Below are 21,206 nucleotides of genomic sequence, written 5' to 3' on the forward strand. Positions count from 1 at the left end.
AAAAGGTGGCGCTCTCATTGAAGTGACATGCTCTCCCTGGGGACAGCAGCCCGAATTTCACACAGAGAAATCTGTTGTGACAAAAGAGAAACATAATGCAATGTTTACTTGGACACAGTTTTGAAAAAGTGTCACTTGCACTAATGCACCTGCAGGGCAAGAAAGTATTGCTGCGTGATATACCACTGTCTCATTTCTGTATTAAAGTATATCAAACACACACAAAAGCTTGTCACTTATAATCTGGTCTTTATTTTTCAATTTTGTGACAGAGAAATTGTAGCAGATAAAATTTAAAGTGTCATTTGCTATGGTATTCTGTACAGCATATATGAAAAACAACAACAAACAAACAAACATATAACACAACCAATCTTATTGTAACATATACAATGTATTATTCTAATTTATTCAAAGACATTTAAACAATTTTTTTTTAATACATTTTATGACATTTATTTCACAACAAATGGTAAAGTCATTTCATCAGACATCAAACAAAGCTGATGAAACAGCTGATGGTGGAATCCTTCAAGTTTTTAAGTCTGATTTAATCCAAATGCAGAGAAGCAAATATTCAGAGGCACATGAGAGTTCACTCAAAGTTTATCAGAATATCAAAGTTAGAAGTGACATATGATATATATCACTGGGGTAGATCCCAGTCATTCCATTTTCTACATTTGTAATTCCCTCCATCTTACATCATTATACAGGAGGAAAAGTAACTGTACAAGCACTAAACACCCAATCAAAACAAAAACTACACACACACACACACACACATAAAACTCAACTAAAGATATATATGAAAACTAAATATCTCAGATGTTATATACCCCAATCATGAAGCTTTGCAGGAACAAACATGCCCAACTCAAAGCCCACCCCACCATTCCTTTGTACAGTTTTCACTTTTCACACACATCCGTAAAAACCTAAAACACTCAGGAGAGAACTTTGGGCTGGTGTTCAGCTCTGTCACAAGGTCTTCTCCCACTGTACTGGGTGGTGGTGATGACTCTCAGACCACAACCACATCAACAACAACAGCACTCAGTCACAGCCCTGAACATGCTCATCACTCTCACACAACAAGACACAGGTTCAGCCTTGCCAATGACAACTTGTCCGTGGCACTGAAAGCCCTTCCTATGAAGTAACAAATACCCTCAGCTTATTATCACATCTGAATGACTAGCACCCAGACCACCACTCACAGCACAATGGAATGGTGGAGACGCCTGGGACATCCACAGCTATCCAACTTTCTGCTTAGACAGTCACTCATGTTCCATGATCTGGCCACCACCAGACACTTCCACCTGTGTCTGCTTCATCAATGATCATCAAGCAATACAATATACAGCAGTCTTCCTTCAGCCTCTGTTGACAATTTCAGTCCCACTGACACTGTACGAACAGTCTTCTTTCAGCCACTGTTGACTATTCCAGTCCTACTGACACAGTACAAAAAGCAGTATTCCTTCAGCTTCTGTAGACTATTTCAGTCCCACTGACACTGTACGAATAACAGTCTTCCTTCAGCCTCTGTTAACTATTCAAGTCCTACCGACACAGTACAAATAGTCTTCTGTCAGCCTCTGTTGACTATTCCAGTGATGCTGACACAATACAACCAACTTGGCTGGTGACCACGCTACTTCTACCCGTGTCCGCTATGCAAGTGATCATCACAATGCATCCATCTGGCATCTGCTCTCTCCGAGATCAACCCAAACCACACACACAGAGAGGTTTTTTGGAAGAAACCATATATTGTGCATTGTTTTCTGGTCCTCTCCCTTCCACCCCCCCTTACCCCACCACGGTAAAACTGAGGATCAATAATCTACAGAGTGGTTATGGATTTAACAGTGATAACACGCCCAACAAGGCAACCCCAAAGAGCCAGTGAAAACACACAACCTGGCTGACTCGTAAGTGTCACATCCAAGGTTTCTCCCTTTTTGAATCTCTTGTCATTGTTCAGTCACCGTACAATCATGTTCAGACGGCTGCATTTGCATGTCTTCAGCACATTATCAACATGCAGGAAAAATATCCGTCCATGTGCTCAACAAAAGCAGTGCTGTGAAAAGTATATTTAAAAAAACATTTGATGTTGAAATATTTGCTTAAAACAGAATTTTTTTTTTTTTAAATTTGCTCAGCATAAAACACCAATATCAGAGAGAAAAAAAACACACACAAAAAAAGGGATTTCTAAGGAATCTGCACATGCTTGACACCGACAGCAGTATGCACAATTTTCAACAAACAAAAAAACAAATAACAATACCTATATAGCACTCAATCTTGTGCAGAGACAAATCAAAGTGCTTTCACACCAGTCATTCACACGCATGCATAGCTCTAAAACTGGAGAAACCAAAGACAAGGAAGAGGCAGGGGAAGGAGGCTATCTTGAGAACAGGTGGATTTTAAGGCCAGACTTAAAGAGCTGAGTGCGGGGACCTGACAAAGCGAAATCCATCCAAAATCATGAAAGATCATTGTTCCATGACCACTACTCCCCTGCCCCTGCCACTGATGACTGATTCAGCAGCCATGAAGCTGAAAGAGAAATTGAGAGAGACACACAAGCCACTACATGTGTATAAGCTGCATGTGGGTGCAACAAACGCAGCTCCACAGCCTCACTTCAAAGAAAGGCTCTTCAAGTCTGCGGAGTAGTATAAAGACTGTAGAGCAGCGAAAATACAAAGTACACATTAACAGACCCCAAAAAGAAAGACCACTGAAGACTGCAGAGCAGCGTCAGTACACTGTATACACTAACAGGCTCCTAAAAGAAAAGCTCTTAAAGAGTGCAGAGCAGAGTAAAATACACAGTACACACTAACAGATCCCTAAAAGAAAGGCTGTTAAAGACTGCAGAGCAGTATCAGAACATAGTACACATTACTGGCCCCAACAAACTGTACTTCCAAAACAGACACCCAAACAGATCAACAAACCAATCCCTTATGGCCTCCTCCATCTACTTACATGCCTCAGAGATGGGGAAGGCAGGGCAAGGCTGTTGGAAACAGTCATGTACACTCTGCAAATATGTCTGCGTTCAGGGCAAGGTTATCAACACGGAGACTGATCACAGCTTGGTCCAGAAACCCAGAAAGAACACTGGTACACTTTCGCTGCACAGGTCTGTACGTTGAACCCCATCAACATGGTGGTCAAGACACAAGGCTGACCAACAAACATCTCTCCAAGCAGCAGCACAGCGAAGAGCAGCAATAAACTGATAAGCACAGGGCCCTGACTACAAATGCATTGCTGAGGTGCAGCATGACAATGTTCAAACTGATCAACCCGGTTGACAAAAGGAGCTCCAACTTGTCACCATCACCTCATCTTCATTGATCACTTTCATCCCACTGGCTAGTTTCTTTCAGCAGTGATGAAACAAAATGGGTTTTTGAGATATAGTATCAATGACATTTTTCTCAGTAATAACAACAACACTTCACATACTGCCCTTTCATCATCTGTCAGAGACCCCTCTATGTGCTTTATCAAATCCTTATTTTCATTCTTATTCGGGGCTCCAAGCACCACATTGTTCACAAAGCCTCATGACTCATTTACATCCAAGGTTTACATCAGTCTTATTTGTCAAGTCGGTTGCTCTGGTGTCAATATAAAAACAGAGCAAATACTCTGGTAACAGCTTTCTAGGGTTTGACATGACAGGGTACATGGTGCTAAATCTGAGTCTTTTACCTGAAGCACAAGCCTTATTTTTTGTTCTGGCATTTTCTACAGCTGCAGTCTTTCTTTAAGTGTAGACACTATTTAGCTCCAGCACTGCTGTAGGTGAGGTCTTGTCAGCACTTTGTATAATGCAAAAACGGCCATTCAAAATAACCCATACAATGCACCATTACATTCATATCCTCAGGACTGTCACTACTTTGCCCAAATACGGAAATACATGACACAAGCTCTTTCTTGGGGGTGAGGGGGAGAGGGAGTGGAGGGGACACAAAACAAAAACACACACACTTGTAAATGACAGTCTAATAAAACACATTCTCTTTCCTTAAAAAAACAACAGATAAATAATAAGTAAAATGAACGCAAACTCAAAAGACAAACAATACACAAAATATTTTCTTTTGGAAAGGCAATGGAATATATTTAAAAAAATAATAATAAAAAAAAGGATAAATATACCAAACATCCCTGTGATGGAGAAGGTGGGGAAAAAATGAATACACAAAACACTCAGCACACACACACACACACAGTCACACACACACAGTTGCTGTCACACACACACACACACACACACACACAGTTGCTGTCACAAACAACGCACACACACACACACACAGTCAATGTCTCACACACACGCACACACAGAGTTGCTCAAACACAAACACACACACACACACAGGGAGGGAGAGGGTTACTGGTGGGCACACTGCACACGAGGGCCGGGCCCGGCGTCATCATCGTCTTCGTGGTAGGCCTCCCCGCGCCCACTGCCACCCTCCTGGGTGCCGTCAAAGTCCACCAGGTTCACCTCCTCCACATGCTCTCCCTCAGGCAGCTCCACCACCGGCCGCTTCCCCAGCAGACTCTCCAGCTCCTGCAAGTTTCAGTTTCACTTTCTCAAGGAGGCGTCACTGTGTTCAGACAAATCCATATACGCTACAGCACATCTGCTTGGCAGATGCTTGACAGCAGCATAACCTTACGCCATTGTCAGGCCTTGAGTGCATGCTTATATACTTGAGTATCTTTCAGAGTGCACACACACACATCTGAAAACACACTTCTTTCATGTGCAACACCCCTGCGCCATTCCGTTTTTCTTCTTGTTGCATACTTCTGTGTGTGTGTGTGTGTGTGTGTGTGTGTGTGTGAGTGAGAGAGAGAGAGAGAGTGTGTGTGTGTGTGTGTGTGTGAGAGAGAGAGTGTGTGTGTGTGTGTGTAATAAAATGTGAGTGTGTGTGATGTGTTCCCACTTTTGTAAAGAGCTTAGAGTACTATTTAGGGAAGTGGCACTGTTTAAATTATCATTATCACCATCATCATCATTATTATCATTATAACTATTATTATTATTATTATCATTATTATTATTATCAATCTGGTCAGGATGTTCCTCTGCTGGACATCCTACTGTGCTGAGATTGTGTCACACTCATCTTTGCAAGGAGCCATGGCACATAACTAACACTATGACCTGAAAATGCAACGGACATCCCAGCGTCAACCAGGCTGAGAGATACACCTGCACTATTGTACAGCAAATTTGAGCAACACTGCCAAAGACTCTCAACTGTGTGGTCCCAGTCTTCTCATTTGAGCTCCTAGTACACTCAGCTCTGGGCAGGAGCTGGCCACAGACCGAAAAGCCCCCATCTCTGATGGTGATCGAACATTCTGACTTCAGGCTTTATCATGTCCTCATAAAATCAGGAAAATTTCCTTGCACGCACGTAAAAACACAAAATACAGTCGTCAGTCCACAACTGTAACCAATTCGGCACAGCGGCTTAGCTGAAAAACTGGACTGAGTCACTTAATACACAAACAACCAAAACACCACAAGAGGCTGGCCGCTGGACATCAACTGACAGAACAGCCAACAGCAACTGCTACAGGACAGGAAACCATGCTCACCTTCAATTTGGCCTCGTCCACAAAGTTGTTGGCAGGGAAGGTGATGTCAAACTTGATGTACAGGTTGCCCTTGTCAAACGGATTCCTGTACTTGGGCATGCCCTCTCCAACCACTGTCTTCATCATCCCTGTGAGCAAGGGGACAACGTGATACAACACTCATGGAGCAATCATTCTGACAAAGGTTGTTGGGTTGTTTTTTTTAATCACCACCACCACACACTGACAAAGGATCTCTTTGGCAAAGTATCATTTCTTCAAACAGATACCACTAAGCTTGTTAGCAACTGCCTTAACTGTTCTGACTTTATGTCAGCTCTCACCTACAGTCAATGCCATTCACAAGTTTTAATGTTTCAAAAAATGCTATTCAAAATATCTTTATGGTCAATTCTCATTTCTCAATTTTTCATCTCATTCTTATGGTGAAAATTTAAAGCTAAAATCCACAAAAGAAAATCTTTTATTTTTTAAACAGAAAAAGAATAGAAAAAAACCCCAACAAATTCAAACTATTCTTAAAATCAAACTGAAAAACTACCACCAATCACATCTGCCAACCTTTTAAAGCAGTCACACAACCCTCTCATAACACCAAAAACAATCTACCTTTTAAGTTGACGTTCAAAGTTGAGAGAAGCAGTCTTGTACAATGGATAACGGTCTGTCAGCCCCACACAAGCAGCCACAATAAAAACAGACACCAGTGACTGAGCACATAACAGACACCACTGACTGAGCACATAACAGACACCACTGAGCACGTAACAGACACACTGAGCACGTAACGGACACCACTGCCTGAGCACACAACAAGCCAACATAACAACAGACACAAGTGACTGAGCACATAACAACAGACACCAGTGACTGAGCACATAACAAGCCAACATAACAACAGACACCAGTGACTGAGCACATAACAACAGACACCAGTGACTGAGCACATAACAACATCACAACAGACACCAGTGACTGAGCACACAACAACATAACAACAGACACCAGTGACTGAGCACACAACAACATCACAACAGACACCAGTGACTGAGCACACAACATCACAACAGACACCAGTGACTGAGCACACAACATCACAACAGACACCAGTGACTGAGCACATAACAAGCCAACATAACAACAGACACCAGTGACTGAGCACACAACAACATCACAACAGACACCAGTGACTGAGCACACAACAACATCACAACAGACACCAGTGACTGAGCACACAACAACATCACAACAGACACCAGTGACTGAGCACACAACAACATAACAACAGACACCAGTGACTGAGCACACAACAACATCACAACAGACACCAGTGACTGAGCACACAACAACATCACAACAGACACCAGTGACTGAGCACACAACAACATCACAACAGACACCAGTGACTGAGCACACAACAACATCACAACAGACACCAGTGACTGAGCACACAACAACATCACAACAGACACCAGTGACTGAGCACACAACATCACAACAGACACCAGTGACTGAGCACACAACAACATCACAACAGACACCAGTGACTGAGCACACAACATCACAACAGACACCAGTGACTGAGCACATAACAAGCCAACATAACAACAGACACCAGTGACTGAACATACCACAACATTACAGACACCAGTGATTGAGAAAACAACAATCCAACATAACAAAAGACACCAGTGACTGAACACACAACATAACAGACACCAGTGACTGAACACACAACATAACAGCTGACACCATTGACCAAGCACACAACAAGCCAACATAACATACCAACAGACACCATTGACCAAGCACACAACAAGCCAACATAACATACTAACAGACACCAGTGACCAAGCACACAACAAGCCAACATAACATACCAACAGACACCAGTGACCAAGCACACAACAAGCCAACATAACATACCAACAGACACCAGTGACCAAGCACACAACAAGCCAACATAACATACTGACAGACACCAGTGACCAAGCACACAACAAGCCAACATAACATACCAACAGACACCATTGACCAAGCACACAACAAGCCAACATAACATACCAACAGACACCAGTGACCAAGCACACAACAAGCCAACATAACATACCAACAGACACCAGTGACCGAGCACCGACCTGGATGAACCACCTCCCCAGGCGGGTTGGACACCAGGAGGTCACGGCCATCCAGCTGCTTGACAACAAAGCTGAAGCCACACAGGGCCTCTGTCAGGCCAATGGTCTTGGTCATGTACAGGCTGCTGCCACTCCTGGTGAACACCTCATGCTCCTTCTGCTGCAGGATGATGATCACATCTCCCGGCTCCACACCAGGCTGCAACAGCAAACGTGGCAACAATTTCTCTTTTAGACACTGTAGTCACAGCAAACGTAGCAACAACGTCTCTTTTAGACAAAGAAAAGTATTCACAGCAAACGTGGCAACAACTTCTCGTTTAGACATATTAAAGTATCTACAGCAACTGTGGCAACAACTTCTCGTTTAGACATATCTAAGTATTAACTGCAAATGTGGCAACAATTTCTATAGACTGTGTTTTTGTATCTTGCATCTTGTGTACCTTCGTTTGTCAAAGGCTTTATCAGTGACAGAAAGGACTGTTGGTATCCTCATATAAGTAAGAGATTATGTCCACTTAAAAAAGTGTGTATGTGTGTGTGTGTAATGCGTGCATATTAGTGTGTAATCAAGCTGAAGTAAATGCATCCAAATCTACACAGAATGCAGAAAGACAGCAGAAAAACACTGCAGTGGCAGGTGCCGGATTGGGGAAGTGCCCTAATAGGAGAATGCAGTTTTGAACCCGCTGTCAAAACAGGTGGTAACTGACAATACATTAATCAATGTCGTCATATAACTTACCCCCCAAAAGAAGACCTATAATGTAAAATAAATCAAGCAAACAAAATCGACGGGCTCACCACTTGATCACCCTCTCCCCTGAAAGGAATCTTCTGTTCGTGGCTCATGCCTTTGTCGACGTGCACCTCCAGGATCTTGGATTCCTTAGCCACCTTCTTGCCCTTGCACTCCTTGCACTTGTCTCGCTCGCTGAAGCTCTCTCCTGCAACCAGCACCCACAACCCAAGCTCTCATCGACATCAACACTGTGAAAAATGATGACCGTGATGCAGCAGGGGATCTCCAAAGCATCACTGTGTTGGACTGTATTGTATCGTGCTGTGTTGTATTGTGTGTTATTGTACTGTATTGTTCTGTATCATACTACTTTCTCTCACAAGTTTTAACTTATTTGTGTGAAATCTGGGCAGCTCTCCACACAGACAGCGCATGGCAATAGTGCAGTGTCACCCATCCTTTTATTTTCCCTTTTAAAGAAGATTTTAGTGAATACTTTGACATAAACTCAACACATGTTAGGAAGGAGGAGAAACGACACAAACTGTTGTCCTCCCTTTCAATCACGCTGGTTCCAAATCTGAATGAATGTTCAGCTCATATTATATGATGTACTCTTGCGCTGAAATCTACCATGAGCTTTGGCCAAACGCCACACAAAAAGCAAAGAGAAATCTCCCCCCCCCCCCACCCCTACATACCTTTTTAAAAAATAATTTATATTTGATCTGGGTGACTGCAACTTCAGAAATAGGTCACATTATTTAAAGTAAAATGAACATTAACTCTACAAACATACAAATGAAAAATGCTCATAGTTCTGATCACTCAGCACTGTACTTATAAGAAAGCTTTAAAGGATACCAATGAATGCACATTTTCAAAAAAAATTCACTTTAACACTGAACTGTATTTCAAACCTTCTTCAACTTAAATGAAGCCTCCAAGAAGACCAGCAGAACCATACACCACTCACACACACACCAATACACACACACACACACACACCAACATACACATCACCAAACATACACACATCAACACACACACACACACACACACCAACACACACACACACATCGACATATACACACATGACCACCCACACACATACACACGCATCAACACACACACACGTAACCACCCACACACATACACACACACACACACCAGCACACACACACAACACACACCAACACCAATATACACACACAAACACACATACACATCAACGAACACACACACACACACCAACACAAGCACACATCAACACACACATACACAAACAGCTCACACTCACTCACCAACACACACACCAGCACACACATATAACACATGCTTACACACACACACATCAACACCACACACACACACACACACAAATCAACACACACACATACACACACAACACACACACTGTCCCTGGATGCCCTTACCTTCCCCTTGACAGTCGGGACATATACTCTGCATCTGCTGCACCATGCCTGGCCCCAGCTGCCGTAACGTCACCTTCACCCCACGACCGCTGCATGTGCGACACCGCACCATCGCTCCGGGCTTGCCACCAGCCCTGCCCGCACCAACATCACAGTCAACATGACTTGTTGCCATTGACTTCATTTATTACAACTAACATGATCTGTTGCCACTGACGTCCTCATTTATTACAGCCAACATGATTTGTTTCCATTCACTTCCTCATTCATTTCTACTATGCATGAGAGAAAATAAAGTTTGTTAAATTGCACAAAAGTAACCAGTTTATATTGTTTGATTTTTTTTAAAACCCTGTAAGGACTGAAATAAGTAAACCAAATACCAACAAAACACAAAACTGAAAAAAGAAGAAAAGGATTATTTTTCAAATCATAATAATCTGATGTTAAAGAAGATAAGAGAAAAAAGAAATCTAACACTGCAACAGTAACACTGATACAGAAAGTCACACTGGTTATGTAATTCAACAGATACTGCAAAGGAAGAAAATAGAAAAAACAACAACTAAAGAACTTGTCTCTTGATTGTCATTCTTGAGCGATACATCTCCCCACCCCGCATTATAACATGGCTGGAAAAGTGGCAGTCACTCAGAGTGCCATTGGCTCCGTAAAGAGCAGCCTAGTGGATGCAAAATGTAAAGAGCAGCCTAGTGAATGCAGATTGGTGGGAGAGTTTCCATTTCAGTTTCAAGGAGGTGTCAAGTGTGCAGATTGGCCCATGTACGTTACACCACATCTGCCAAAAGAAAAGAAAAAAAAAAGAAAAAAAAAGTAGATACCTGATCTTGGCATAAAACTAACACACTGATTAGGCCTTGAGAACTTACCCTAGGTTTATCTAAGACATGAACAAATGATGAAGAGAGTAAAATATTTCAAATACCGTAATGTGCGCACACGCACACACACAAACACTCTCACTGACACCAACATGCAAACGCACACAAACACATGAAGTAGGAAAGAAATGAGCAGGACAATACCACAAACACCGAGTCAAAAGACCTGTCACCACTAAATAAAGGTGTCACTCTCAATCTAACAGCAACACAACACAAATTTCCACCTACCCATTGCATTTTTTGCAGATCACAGTTTTGCTGAGCTGAAGTTTGGATGTCTTGCCATTGTACATATCTTCTAATGATACTCTGAAACCATAAAGACATAAATGATAAAAGATAATCATAAATGTACACATATGAAATATAAGATAACACCACATATAGATAGCATCAAAATCCTTGAAAAATTGAAAGACTGAAAATATAAAAAGCATTTTTTTCAAGACGTCTGGCCAGTTAACAACTCTGGCAAAATTTTAACAGCTTGTAATAACACTTTCAGGGATTAACACAAGCACTGGTAGAAGTCTTGTCAGCCTATATCACCCTCATGCCTGTAAGCTCAAATAGTACTTAAAAGATTCTAGTTCAGTGGTTGATAAAAGACCTCCAGATATATGTATACTTGTTTAAGGTACTGTGTTCATGTGCTTAAAATAAAGTGGAAGAATTTAAACTGTCAAGTGCAAGAATATCCTGGGATAGTTTGTTTGAGCATTATGCACCTGACTGTTTTCATCAAGAACTTGTGTTTTCATTTTGCAATGTAAGATAACAAGCACACAATTATCCTTTTTACATACAACTCTATCACTATTTCTGATTAAAAAACAAACAAACCGACAACAACAGAGGACTGAAAGTTTTTATGCAGGCCAACATATATTGACAGATCAGTGAAGTCATAGTTTCATGGTTGCTAAGCTTGTGAACTGGTTAAGCAATCAAGTTACTTACTTAGTAGAAATACCAGTTACTATGCCTTGACATTTTCCGTTTTATTTATCAACTTCAAGCTCTGTTCTGTTCTTCAAGTTCTGTACCTTATCAGTAATAGTCAGTTACAGATACACATGAAGGATTATTTTGTGCTTGTTGTTCTATGTTGCAAAATATAAATACTTTAAGTAACATTATACTAACAACGCTTTAACACTCATCATAATCAAACAACGGCTTACCTCAGAGGGTGAATAGTGTCTTCTCCACGCTGTCTGCGGTTGCGTCCGCCTCCACCCATTCCCGGGAATCCAAAGAAGCCACCAAATAGATCTTCAAACATGCTGGCCCCTCCAAAACCACCACCTGTAATCATGAGTACAAAGTACAACAAATTATGAACCCCACCAAATCTGTCTTTGAAACTTCCTGTGTTTACCGTTCTTCACAGGCAGCTTAACACACTTCAAACCAAAAATAGAAAATCTGCAAGATAATAGTGAATACTTCTTCAAATAGAAAAAGAACTGCACTATGTTAGTGATTCTGTACTTGCTGAGAAAAGTGCCTGAGATGTAAAGAATATTCACCTCCTCCTCCCCCTTCTTTCAGCCCGTCCATGCCATAGCGATCGTAAGTCTGTCTCTTTTCTGGGTCTGACAGTACCTCATAGGCAAAGCTGATCTCTTTAAACTGAAAACAGAATCACACACTGATTATTGACATGCGAATGTTTCCACTTCCATGTACAAATCACAAAATATTACAGCAAATTCAGTCATATAATCTATATTAAATATACTAGAATCTGTTCACCAAAATCAACTCCATTATTTACCAGACATTATGTATGGTCATGGAGAAAATGACATTAACACTGTGACACACAACAGTTTTTTGTCCTTTATCTTTTTCTTCTTCACATTGCACAACCAGTTTCAACTTGCTGAATACTCTGTTGTGGTTGGTGCATGCTGGGTAATTTCACGTTTCCATAAGTGCATAACCCACGGAACAATGACATGGATTAATTACCAGATCTTTAACTATGTATTTGATCTTTTGCATGAACATACACAAAAAGGAGGAGTTTGTATTATACTCCATGTTTGGTGTTACATATACTTACCATGTCAAACTGATGCAAACTAGGCCTATTGGTTTGCTCTGCTTGGCCAAATTTCGCGCGGCTAACAGTGAAAAGACGGGCCCGCCCACTCTCAGCCAATCAAACGCCTCTAAAAGCTATAAGCACTGAATCATTCCGTGGCCATCGAAGAAAATGCCCCATGAGAACCACGGCGGAGACGTGGGGACGGACGGGCGGGCATTCGAGTTTGACATGGTAAGTATATGTAACACCAAACATGGAGTATAATACAAACTCCTCCTTTTGGTGTCATATACTGTACCATGTCAAACTGATGCAGAATTTAAAGCAAATGGAGGAGGGCAACACCTACTGGTTCGTATGGGGAGCCCTTGTAACTGAGACAGCAGCGTTAGCCGCGACAAAGGAAATCCCCTTGGAACCGTCAGCCCTGGTCATATGGAAATTCCTGAGGTAGAAGTTGATGAAGGGATTCTCAGACCACCAGAAGGCTGCCTCCAAGACATGCTGCGTTGGCACTGAGTGCTGGAAAGCAGCCGAAGTAGCTATGGCCCGCACTTCGTGTGCTCTGGGATGAAGACAGCTGATATCCCTGTGTGCATGGTAGTAGGCTCTACGAATGACTTGGGAAACCCAGCGGGAAATGGTGCCTGCAGCGATGTCTTTCTTGTAATTCTCATTGAGGGAGATGAGCAGACGCCTCTGAAAAGAACGCCTATGGCGAGACCTATCCCAATAATATTTCAGACACCGAACAGGGCAGAGATGCCTATCCTCATCATCTTGGGCAAGAATATCAGACAAAGGTCTGACCCTCAGAAAGGGGGGAAGGAACCTCAGGGTCTTGGTTCTTAGCCCGAAACTCTGGAAGGAAATGAATAGTGATGGAACCATCTCTGTGGAAGGCCAGATCTTGTGGCATTCCACTAAGACCATGCAGCTCGCTTCTGCGACGGCCTGTGGCCAGCCACAGAAGGAAAGTGGTCTTGAGGGTGAGGATGTCAAAAGGAATAGTCCCAAATGGCTCGAAGGGCTGTTTTCGAATGAAATCCAGCACCAAGAACAAATCCCAGAGGGGCACTCTTCTGGGGTTTCTAGCTTCCTTCAGAGGGGCACCCCTAGCCACCTCTCTGAGCAGGAAATCCGCTTCAAAGGCGGGACCACCTAGCTGTTTGAATTGTGGTACAGATGGCAGACCTGTACCCTCGCACAGAACTAGCAGACAGGATGAGAACCGAGGAGCAGTGAGCCAGAAAGTTGGCCAGCTTCATGCTCGTAGGATTCGTAGGGGGAATGCCCTGAGCTGTACACCACTGCAACCATTTCTTCCAGCGAAAGTCATACAAAGTCTCCGTTCCCTGCCTCCTTGCTCTGGTGACTATGGAGAGGAGGTCAGAGGAGGCACACCCCTGGGTAAGCGCAGCCGACACAGAGGCCGACCGAGGGGTCGAGGACTTCAATGGTGATGCTGACAGTTCCGACCGCACAGCAGCCATGCGTGCAGGTGGAGCAGTTGAGGATTGGAATGAGGATTGCCCGAGCGAGGCTGCCTCAGCAGATGAGATTTGGTTTCAAGTTCCAGGGGTGGAACATGTGTCAGGGACTGAAGGTCCAGAAACCAGATCTGGGCTGGCCATTTCGGCGCAATGAGGATCAGCTGCAGGCATTCCAATCTGTCTTTCCGTATCACCATGGACAGAATTGGAAAGGGAGGAAACGCGGAGGCAATCAGACTGCTCCAGTCTAGAGAGGGAGCATCCACTGCCCACGCTTCTGGGTCGGCAACCGAAGAGACATAAGTGGGAAGTCTCTTGTTGAACAAGGTCCACCATCGGTCGAAACCACCGTTCCCACACCCCCTGAAGGCTGTCCTTGTCCAGGGTCCACTCTGTGCGTATGACACTCTTGGACCTGCTGAGAGCATCTGCCAAGATGTTGGCTTTTCCTGCTAAGTGTCTCGCTGAAAGTGCAATGCCCCTGCTGTGGCACCAACGGAGGAGAGCCTCGGTCCGCAGGGAGAGGTCTGCCGAGTGTGCTCCCCCTCCCCCATTTGTTCACATAACATGCGACCGTCGTCTTGTCCGTGAACAAGCGGATGGTCTTGCCAGTGCCCTCCCCCATGAAGTGCAGGAGAGCCCTGCGAACTGCCTCCAGTTCCTGAACATTGATGTGGCATAGGCGCTCCTCCAGGGACCAAGTCCCTGCTGCATGGAGTGAGTCCATGTGGGCTCCCCAGCCCAGGGAGGAGGCGTCTGTGAAGAGTGCCACCTGAAGAGCAGGAGGGGCTATGGGCACCCCCTGTGTCTGAAGAGGGGTGATTAACCACTCTGATGTCACCTCGAGGAACCACTCGCCCAGACATATCTGGGTATCCCATGGCTGAGTGCTCTAGGACCGGCGTAACCTCAGTGCCCTCTGGAGAGGGCGCTTGAGAACCCTGCCCATACCATACAGCTGCCTTTTGACACAATAGACCATTCACTCCTTCTTTCCCATCTTCATTATACATTTGGTATCAACGGCACTGCTCTGAGCTGGTTAAAATCATATCTCACTGATCGATTCCAGTCTGTCATCGTTGATAATTACCAGTCTGAACCTGTTAAAATCGAACACGGAGTCCCACAGGCATCTGTTTTAGGCCCTGTGTTCTTCTCACTGTACACTGCTCCTCTCGCTGAAATTATCAACTGCCACAATGTCAGTCACCATTCTTATGCTGATGACACTCAACTTCAGAAAAGTGATACCTCTGAAAATTTGTCCTCACTCTTATAAGAAACATCTGAATGCTTCCTGGACATTCAAAACTGGATGACTCTAAACAAAAACCCACTTCCATCACAAATGACATAATCAAACTTGGCAGTACATCCATCCCTCTTTCCCGCTCAGTCAGGAACCTCGGCGTTGTACTTGACAACACACTGTCCATGCAAAAATTTATCAGTCGGACCTGTCAGTCCTGCTACTATCAATTATGACGCATCAGTTCCATCCGGAAATATCTGTCCATTGACGCAACATCTAGACTTGTCGTTTCTTTCATTCTCTCTTTCCTCAACAGCTGCAACTCTCTATTGTCTGGTTTGTCTGCTTCATCCCTCCACTGCATACAAAACTCTGCTGCCTGGCTTGTCCTCAGAAAGAAAAGATCTGAGCACATCACCCCTCTTTTACAACATCTCCATTGGCTCCTTGTCTCACACAGGATAAGTACAAGATCGGCACTTTATGTTATAAATATAATTCATGTATTCACAAATCTACCCTTTCCTATCTCTCTGGCTGCCTTCATATCTACACCCCATCTCACTCTCTAGGATCAGCTTCGGATCCACTCTGTCTACGCATACCCAGATTCAAACACTCCACTTTCGGCCATCACTCTGTCTCTGGACCTTGCATTTGGAATGAGCTCCCCCCCTTCACTTCATCAGGTCTCCGCACTCAGCTCTTTCTAGTCTGGCCTTAAAACGCACCTCTTCCCAAGATAGCCTCCCTTCCCTGCCCCTCTACTGTTTTTCAGTTGTTTTTTTTCCGACTAGAGTTATGTATGCCTGTGACTCACTGTTGTGAAAGCACTTTGATTTGTCTCTACACAAGATTCAAAGCTATATAAACAGTAATTTACTAATTATCATTATTATTATTATTATAAAAGAGTGATGTCAAAAGCCTAAAAAGCCCCTTTGTGTGAACATGGTTATGTACTATACTACTATAGTGCTAACATACAACATTTTTCATCTTTTTGTCTTAACTGTTCTGAGATACTTCCACTCCCAAATCTTTTATTGTTTGATAAAAGATGTAAAAATAATACAGTTGTTGAATCAAGTAAAATAAAGCTATATTTCTTAAACTTATATTGAGTAAAAACAACTGCTTGTGTTTTCTCCTCTTTTTTATTTTCACTTTGAAGGTTTCCTGTTAGTTTTTTACAATCAGGATTCAAGCTGCTACTAAGCAAAATAATCCTCATCTGCCCCTAACAAATACTTTACCCCTTTTTTCACCTAACTGCATTTTACAAAGCCAGTGTTACTTTTATGTTCAGATATTTTGAAATCTTAAAGTTGAACCATTTACTTTATCAGTGCATTTGTCATCAGTGGTGATATTACCTTTTCGCCAGCATCAGGATTTTTGTCAGGATGGAATTCCTTGGCCAGTTTTCTGTAGGCCTGTGAAAACAAAATTCCATGACAACATAAACTCGTGTTGCAGCTTCATGACACACTGATCCACATTTAAAAACTGAGACAGCAAGGCAGATAGTAGTGAAAAACCGAAATAAAGAAACAAGAATGGCAAGAAAACCATGATTTACATTTCATGAATTGAGTACCATTGTCATTTATACCGAGCTCTTTTAATTATGGCATGTTGTGATCTCAACATGTGACTACTTCTTGTCATAAAATGTTCTAAGTAACAACGGAAACAACTATGGTTGAGAGAGAGAGAGAGAGAAAGACAGAGACAGAGACTGTGAGAGAGAGAGAGAGAGAGAGAGAGAGAGAGAGAGAGAGTCTCAGAGCATGCTGACAAATGAATATGAAATTACATAAGATTCTGATAGTGATAATATCGATTTCTCACAAGTCTTCACAATCTGCTGGTACTCAGGTGTCATATCTATCATGGTGACATCATTAACGCAATCCCAAACACTGGGAATGCAGTTTTTTTGTTGTCAGAATTGAAAATTTAATGCTTACAAATTAGGATTAATGACGTTAAAGCCAAGGAGTTGAGGCTCTATAGACTTGTAGTTGTACAAACCCCCCTTTCGTAAATTATTCAACACTTCATCGTGAATAAGCTAATAACTGAGGACAAACTTATCGTGGTAGAACTCTACAATTAGGGTGAATTGAAAGAGTAACGGCTCGAGTTCAACGTATATCTCGAGCTGACAACTTTAATGAGTTTGCACAGTGTTGTAGTTATACTCTTTTTATAGAGCATTACTACTGCTTTATCATACGCTTCTCAAAATATGTATCGGTCTTTGCCTGACTGATTCAGGAACTGAGACCTGACAAAGTACCATAACAAACTAAAAACACCGGGAGTGCACTCGCTTACAAAGAAATACACAGAACGTTGAGAGGTTAAACAATGATAAAATCCACATTTACCTTTTTCAGTTCGGCATCCGATGCTCCCTTTGATACACCAAGAAGATCGTACAGTTTTGAGTCAGCCATTTTCCACGAGGTAGACTCAGTTCGTTCGATTTTAGTCAGCTGAAGGAATGACGTCAAGTACAAGTAGCGCTGCCGACGGAAACGAAAAAGTCGTCTCCCCTTTGGATTGAAGTCTGTGATGGCTCATTGGATCGGTTGTGGGCGATAATTGGGGGCCCGACCGCAGAATGACATAACGCTTCTATCAGTATGATCAACATTCAGAGCAGGAATGAGTAGGCTAACGTTTCTAAAACATGCCCCCCACACGGGTCATACTAAAATGCGAAAAGACGCGAAAAGACACGAAAAAACGCGAAAAGACACGAAAAGACACGCGAAAAGACGCGAAAAGACACAAAAATACACCGGAAAAGAATGTGAAAAGACATGAAAAGTCCTGGAATATCTATTCTGATGTCTTTTCAGGCGTCTTTTCGTGTCTTTTCGCGTCTTTTAAGTAAGACACGAAAAGACGCGAAAAGATACGAAAACACATTTTTTTTCATATGTCTTTTCGTGTCTTTTCGCGTCTTTTCGTGTCTTTTCGCGTCTTTTCGAGTTTTAGTGACACATACTAAAATGCGAAAAGACGCGAAAAGACACGAAAAGACACGCGAAAAGACACGAAAAGACGCGAAAATACACCGGAAAAGAATGTGAAAAGACATGAAAAGTCCTGGAATATCTATTCTGATGTCTTTTCAGATGTCTTTTCGCGTCTTTTCGTGTCTTTTCGCGTCTTTTAAGTAAGACACGAAAAGACGCGAACAGATACGAAAACACTTTTTTTTTTCATATGTCTTTTCGTGTCTTTTCGCGTCTTTTCGTGTCTTTTCGTGTCTTTTTGCGTCTTTTCGTGTCTTTTCGCGTCTTTTCGTGTCTTTTCGAGTCTTTTCGTGTCTTTTCGCGTCTTTTCGAGTTTTAGTGACACCGCCCCACACCTCTCCCACCCACCCCCACACACACCTCCCAATCACCATATCAGCTGACTGATAACCCCTGATAATATCCGCCGCCGTCCTTCTGCCGGATTCCCTCAGTCGCATCTCAGTTTTAAATCTCGTCTCAAAACTCACCTTTTCCCTCAGCAATAAGTTCAATTGTGACAGGTCCACTTCCTTTGCGTTAGCTGTGCTTGACTATGTGTGTATACATCTGTATCTGTACATACCACATGCATGTATAGAATCAGAATCAGAATCCGAGAATCAATTTTAATGTCAATTAAACATGAAAAAGGTTTATAAGACACGCATGCAAAGTTACATGAAACCACGCACACAAAAAAAGAAGAAAAAAAAGCAAAACAAATACTCGTGTATATGAATGCGGTGTATTGTGTGTGCGTCCAGTCAGTCAGTGTGTTTATGTAAGTTTGTGCCTGCCTATGTGTGCGTATGTGTTAGCCGGGTAGCTGTTAGATACTATGATACACATGTATGTTAAAATGTATGTATGCATTGTGCGTGTGTGTGTGTGTATGTGTGTGTGTGTGTGTGAGTTGGGTGTGTGTGTGTGTGTGTAGTCACATATTGGTGTGTGTAAGTAACCTGACATTGATCACTGAGTGTAATGTTTTATGTTAACAAAAGCGTTTTTGTAAAGCACCAAGAGCAGATTTCTGGATAGTGTGCCATATAAGTGTCCATTATTATTATTATTATTATTAGTCATTAGCAAAACTCATTAAAAAAATGAATAAAAATAATAATAATAAAAAAAGCTCTGACACTCAAATTCGGCGGCGGATCTATTTCACTTGAATCATGAAAGGCATAATAATCATATAATCATTATTGTTGGAAAGCTAAGAAGTAGTAGATGACTGTGATTTTTTTTTTTTTTTTTTTTTTTTTTTTTTGTGAATTCAACGACAGTAAAAAAAAATATCGTATTGTGATCCCCACCTCCCCTCCCCCTCTTCAGCAAAGTGTGTGATTCTGAAAGTGGGAAAGTGCAAGACTGAGTGATTGTGCTTCGAGTCCCGTTTTCTTATTGTCTATAACTATTGAGTATGCAGGAGATATTATTTAAGTATTTGTTAGTGGGTTAGGAAGGGAAATGGTAACGGGGGTTTAGCCATTGTCTTTTCCCATGTACTTGTGTGCGGCGATAGTTGTATATCTAAATAAAGTTGTTCAGTGTTTTTTAATAGTTCATTCCTGTGTGTCGAGTTCTTTCTTGACACTATAGTACGGCCTGAGCGCCCTGTCCCCTTTTTCCTTGCCATTGCCTGCCCCCGGGCGGTACCGGAGTTTGTGACGCCTGGCTTCATGTGGAAAACTGATTCTGAAATCATTCCAGAACACTCTCAATACGTTTAAAATCATCCTGTAGGTGACGGGGCCGGGAGGAAGTGGTGGTTGCTCGGAGAGTATCAGTATCAGTATCAATATCAGTATCAGTAGTTCAAGGAGGCGTCACTGCGTTCGGTCAAATCCATATACGCTACACCACATCTGCCAAGCAGATGCCTGACCAGCAGCGTAACCCAACGCGCCTAGTCAGGCGTTGAGAAAAAAATAAAAAATAAAATTTTTATTTTACTGAATAATATCGCTTGTTTGGATGACGCATTCAATGTATTCCAAAGAAAAAATCATCAAATCACTCTGTGTTCTATTCAGAAGCAGAAGAAAATGACATAATGTAAAGATTAGCCATATAAAGCAAACGATCTTGAGACTCAAAGGTGACTAGTGGCTAAACAGTATTTTGGGGTATGAGAACTAACTCAGTCGAACAGTACAACTCCCAAAAGGGTTAAAATTTCACCCTAACGCAATAAAATTATTTTCAAAAGACCTATTGAAGTCCCTGTGAAAAAAACAATTTCGAAAAGACTGACACTGAAGGGATGAAATAACAAAACCGGGCTATTTGACGTTGTTTCGTAGATCGTATTGTAGGCAGAGACTGTCACTACTCATGACAATCTCGAGTCGACATCTTGTTTTGTGCGTGTCCGTCTCATTCACCCACACCACTAGACTGTCCAGCGAGTGTGTGCAGCTCCCGATTTTACGTTGTTCACGTGCAATCGTGCAGTCTTATCCTCTTGTCCTATCAGTTA

The 21,206-nt window shown here is 42.4% G+C and overlaps 1 protein-coding gene across 1 annotated transcript; it reads right to left on the bottom strand.

The window, feature by feature from the left end:
* Positions 1 to 236: 236 nt before the first annotated feature.
* Positions 237 to 18,239, bottom strand: LOC143300604 (dnaJ homolog subfamily A member 2-like). Its single transcript, XM_076614384.1, has 10 exons — positions 18,083 to 18,239; positions 17,063 to 17,122; positions 12,415 to 12,517; positions 12,067 to 12,190; positions 11,111 to 11,191; positions 9,978 to 10,111; positions 8,604 to 8,746; positions 7,797 to 7,995; positions 5,659 to 5,786; positions 237 to 4,618 (listed from the first exon to the last, which is right to left on the bottom strand). The coding sequence occupies exons 1-10, from the start codon at positions 18,149 to 18,151 to the stop codon at positions 4,436 to 4,438; spliced, it is 1,224 nt and encodes a 407-aa protein (XP_076470499.1). The 5' UTR covers positions 18,152 to 18,239; the 3' UTR covers positions 237 to 4,435.
* Positions 18,240 to 21,206: the final 2,967 nt, after the last annotated feature.

The sequence above is a fragment of the Babylonia areolata genome, chromosome 26 (assembly GCF_041734735.1).
Source record: "Babylonia areolata isolate BAREFJ2019XMU chromosome 26, ASM4173473v1, whole genome shotgun sequence".
Classification (NCBI taxonomy): domain Eukaryota; kingdom Metazoa; phylum Mollusca; class Gastropoda; order Neogastropoda; family Buccinidae; genus Babylonia; species Babylonia areolata.

Coding starts and splice junctions, on each gene's coding strand:
- LOC143300604 (XM_076614384.1), bottom strand. CDS start 18,151: ATGGCTGACTCAAAACTGTACGATCTTCTTGGTGTATCAAAGGGAGCA. Junction 8,747..9,977: donor TCCCGACTGTCAAGGGGAAG/GTAAGGGCATCC, acceptor TGCTGGTTGCAG/GAGAGAGCTTCAGCGAGCGA. Junction 5,787..7,796: donor TGGGGAGGTGGTTCATCCAG/GTCGGTGCTCGG, acceptor CCTTGCTCACAG/GGATGATGAAGACAGTGGTT.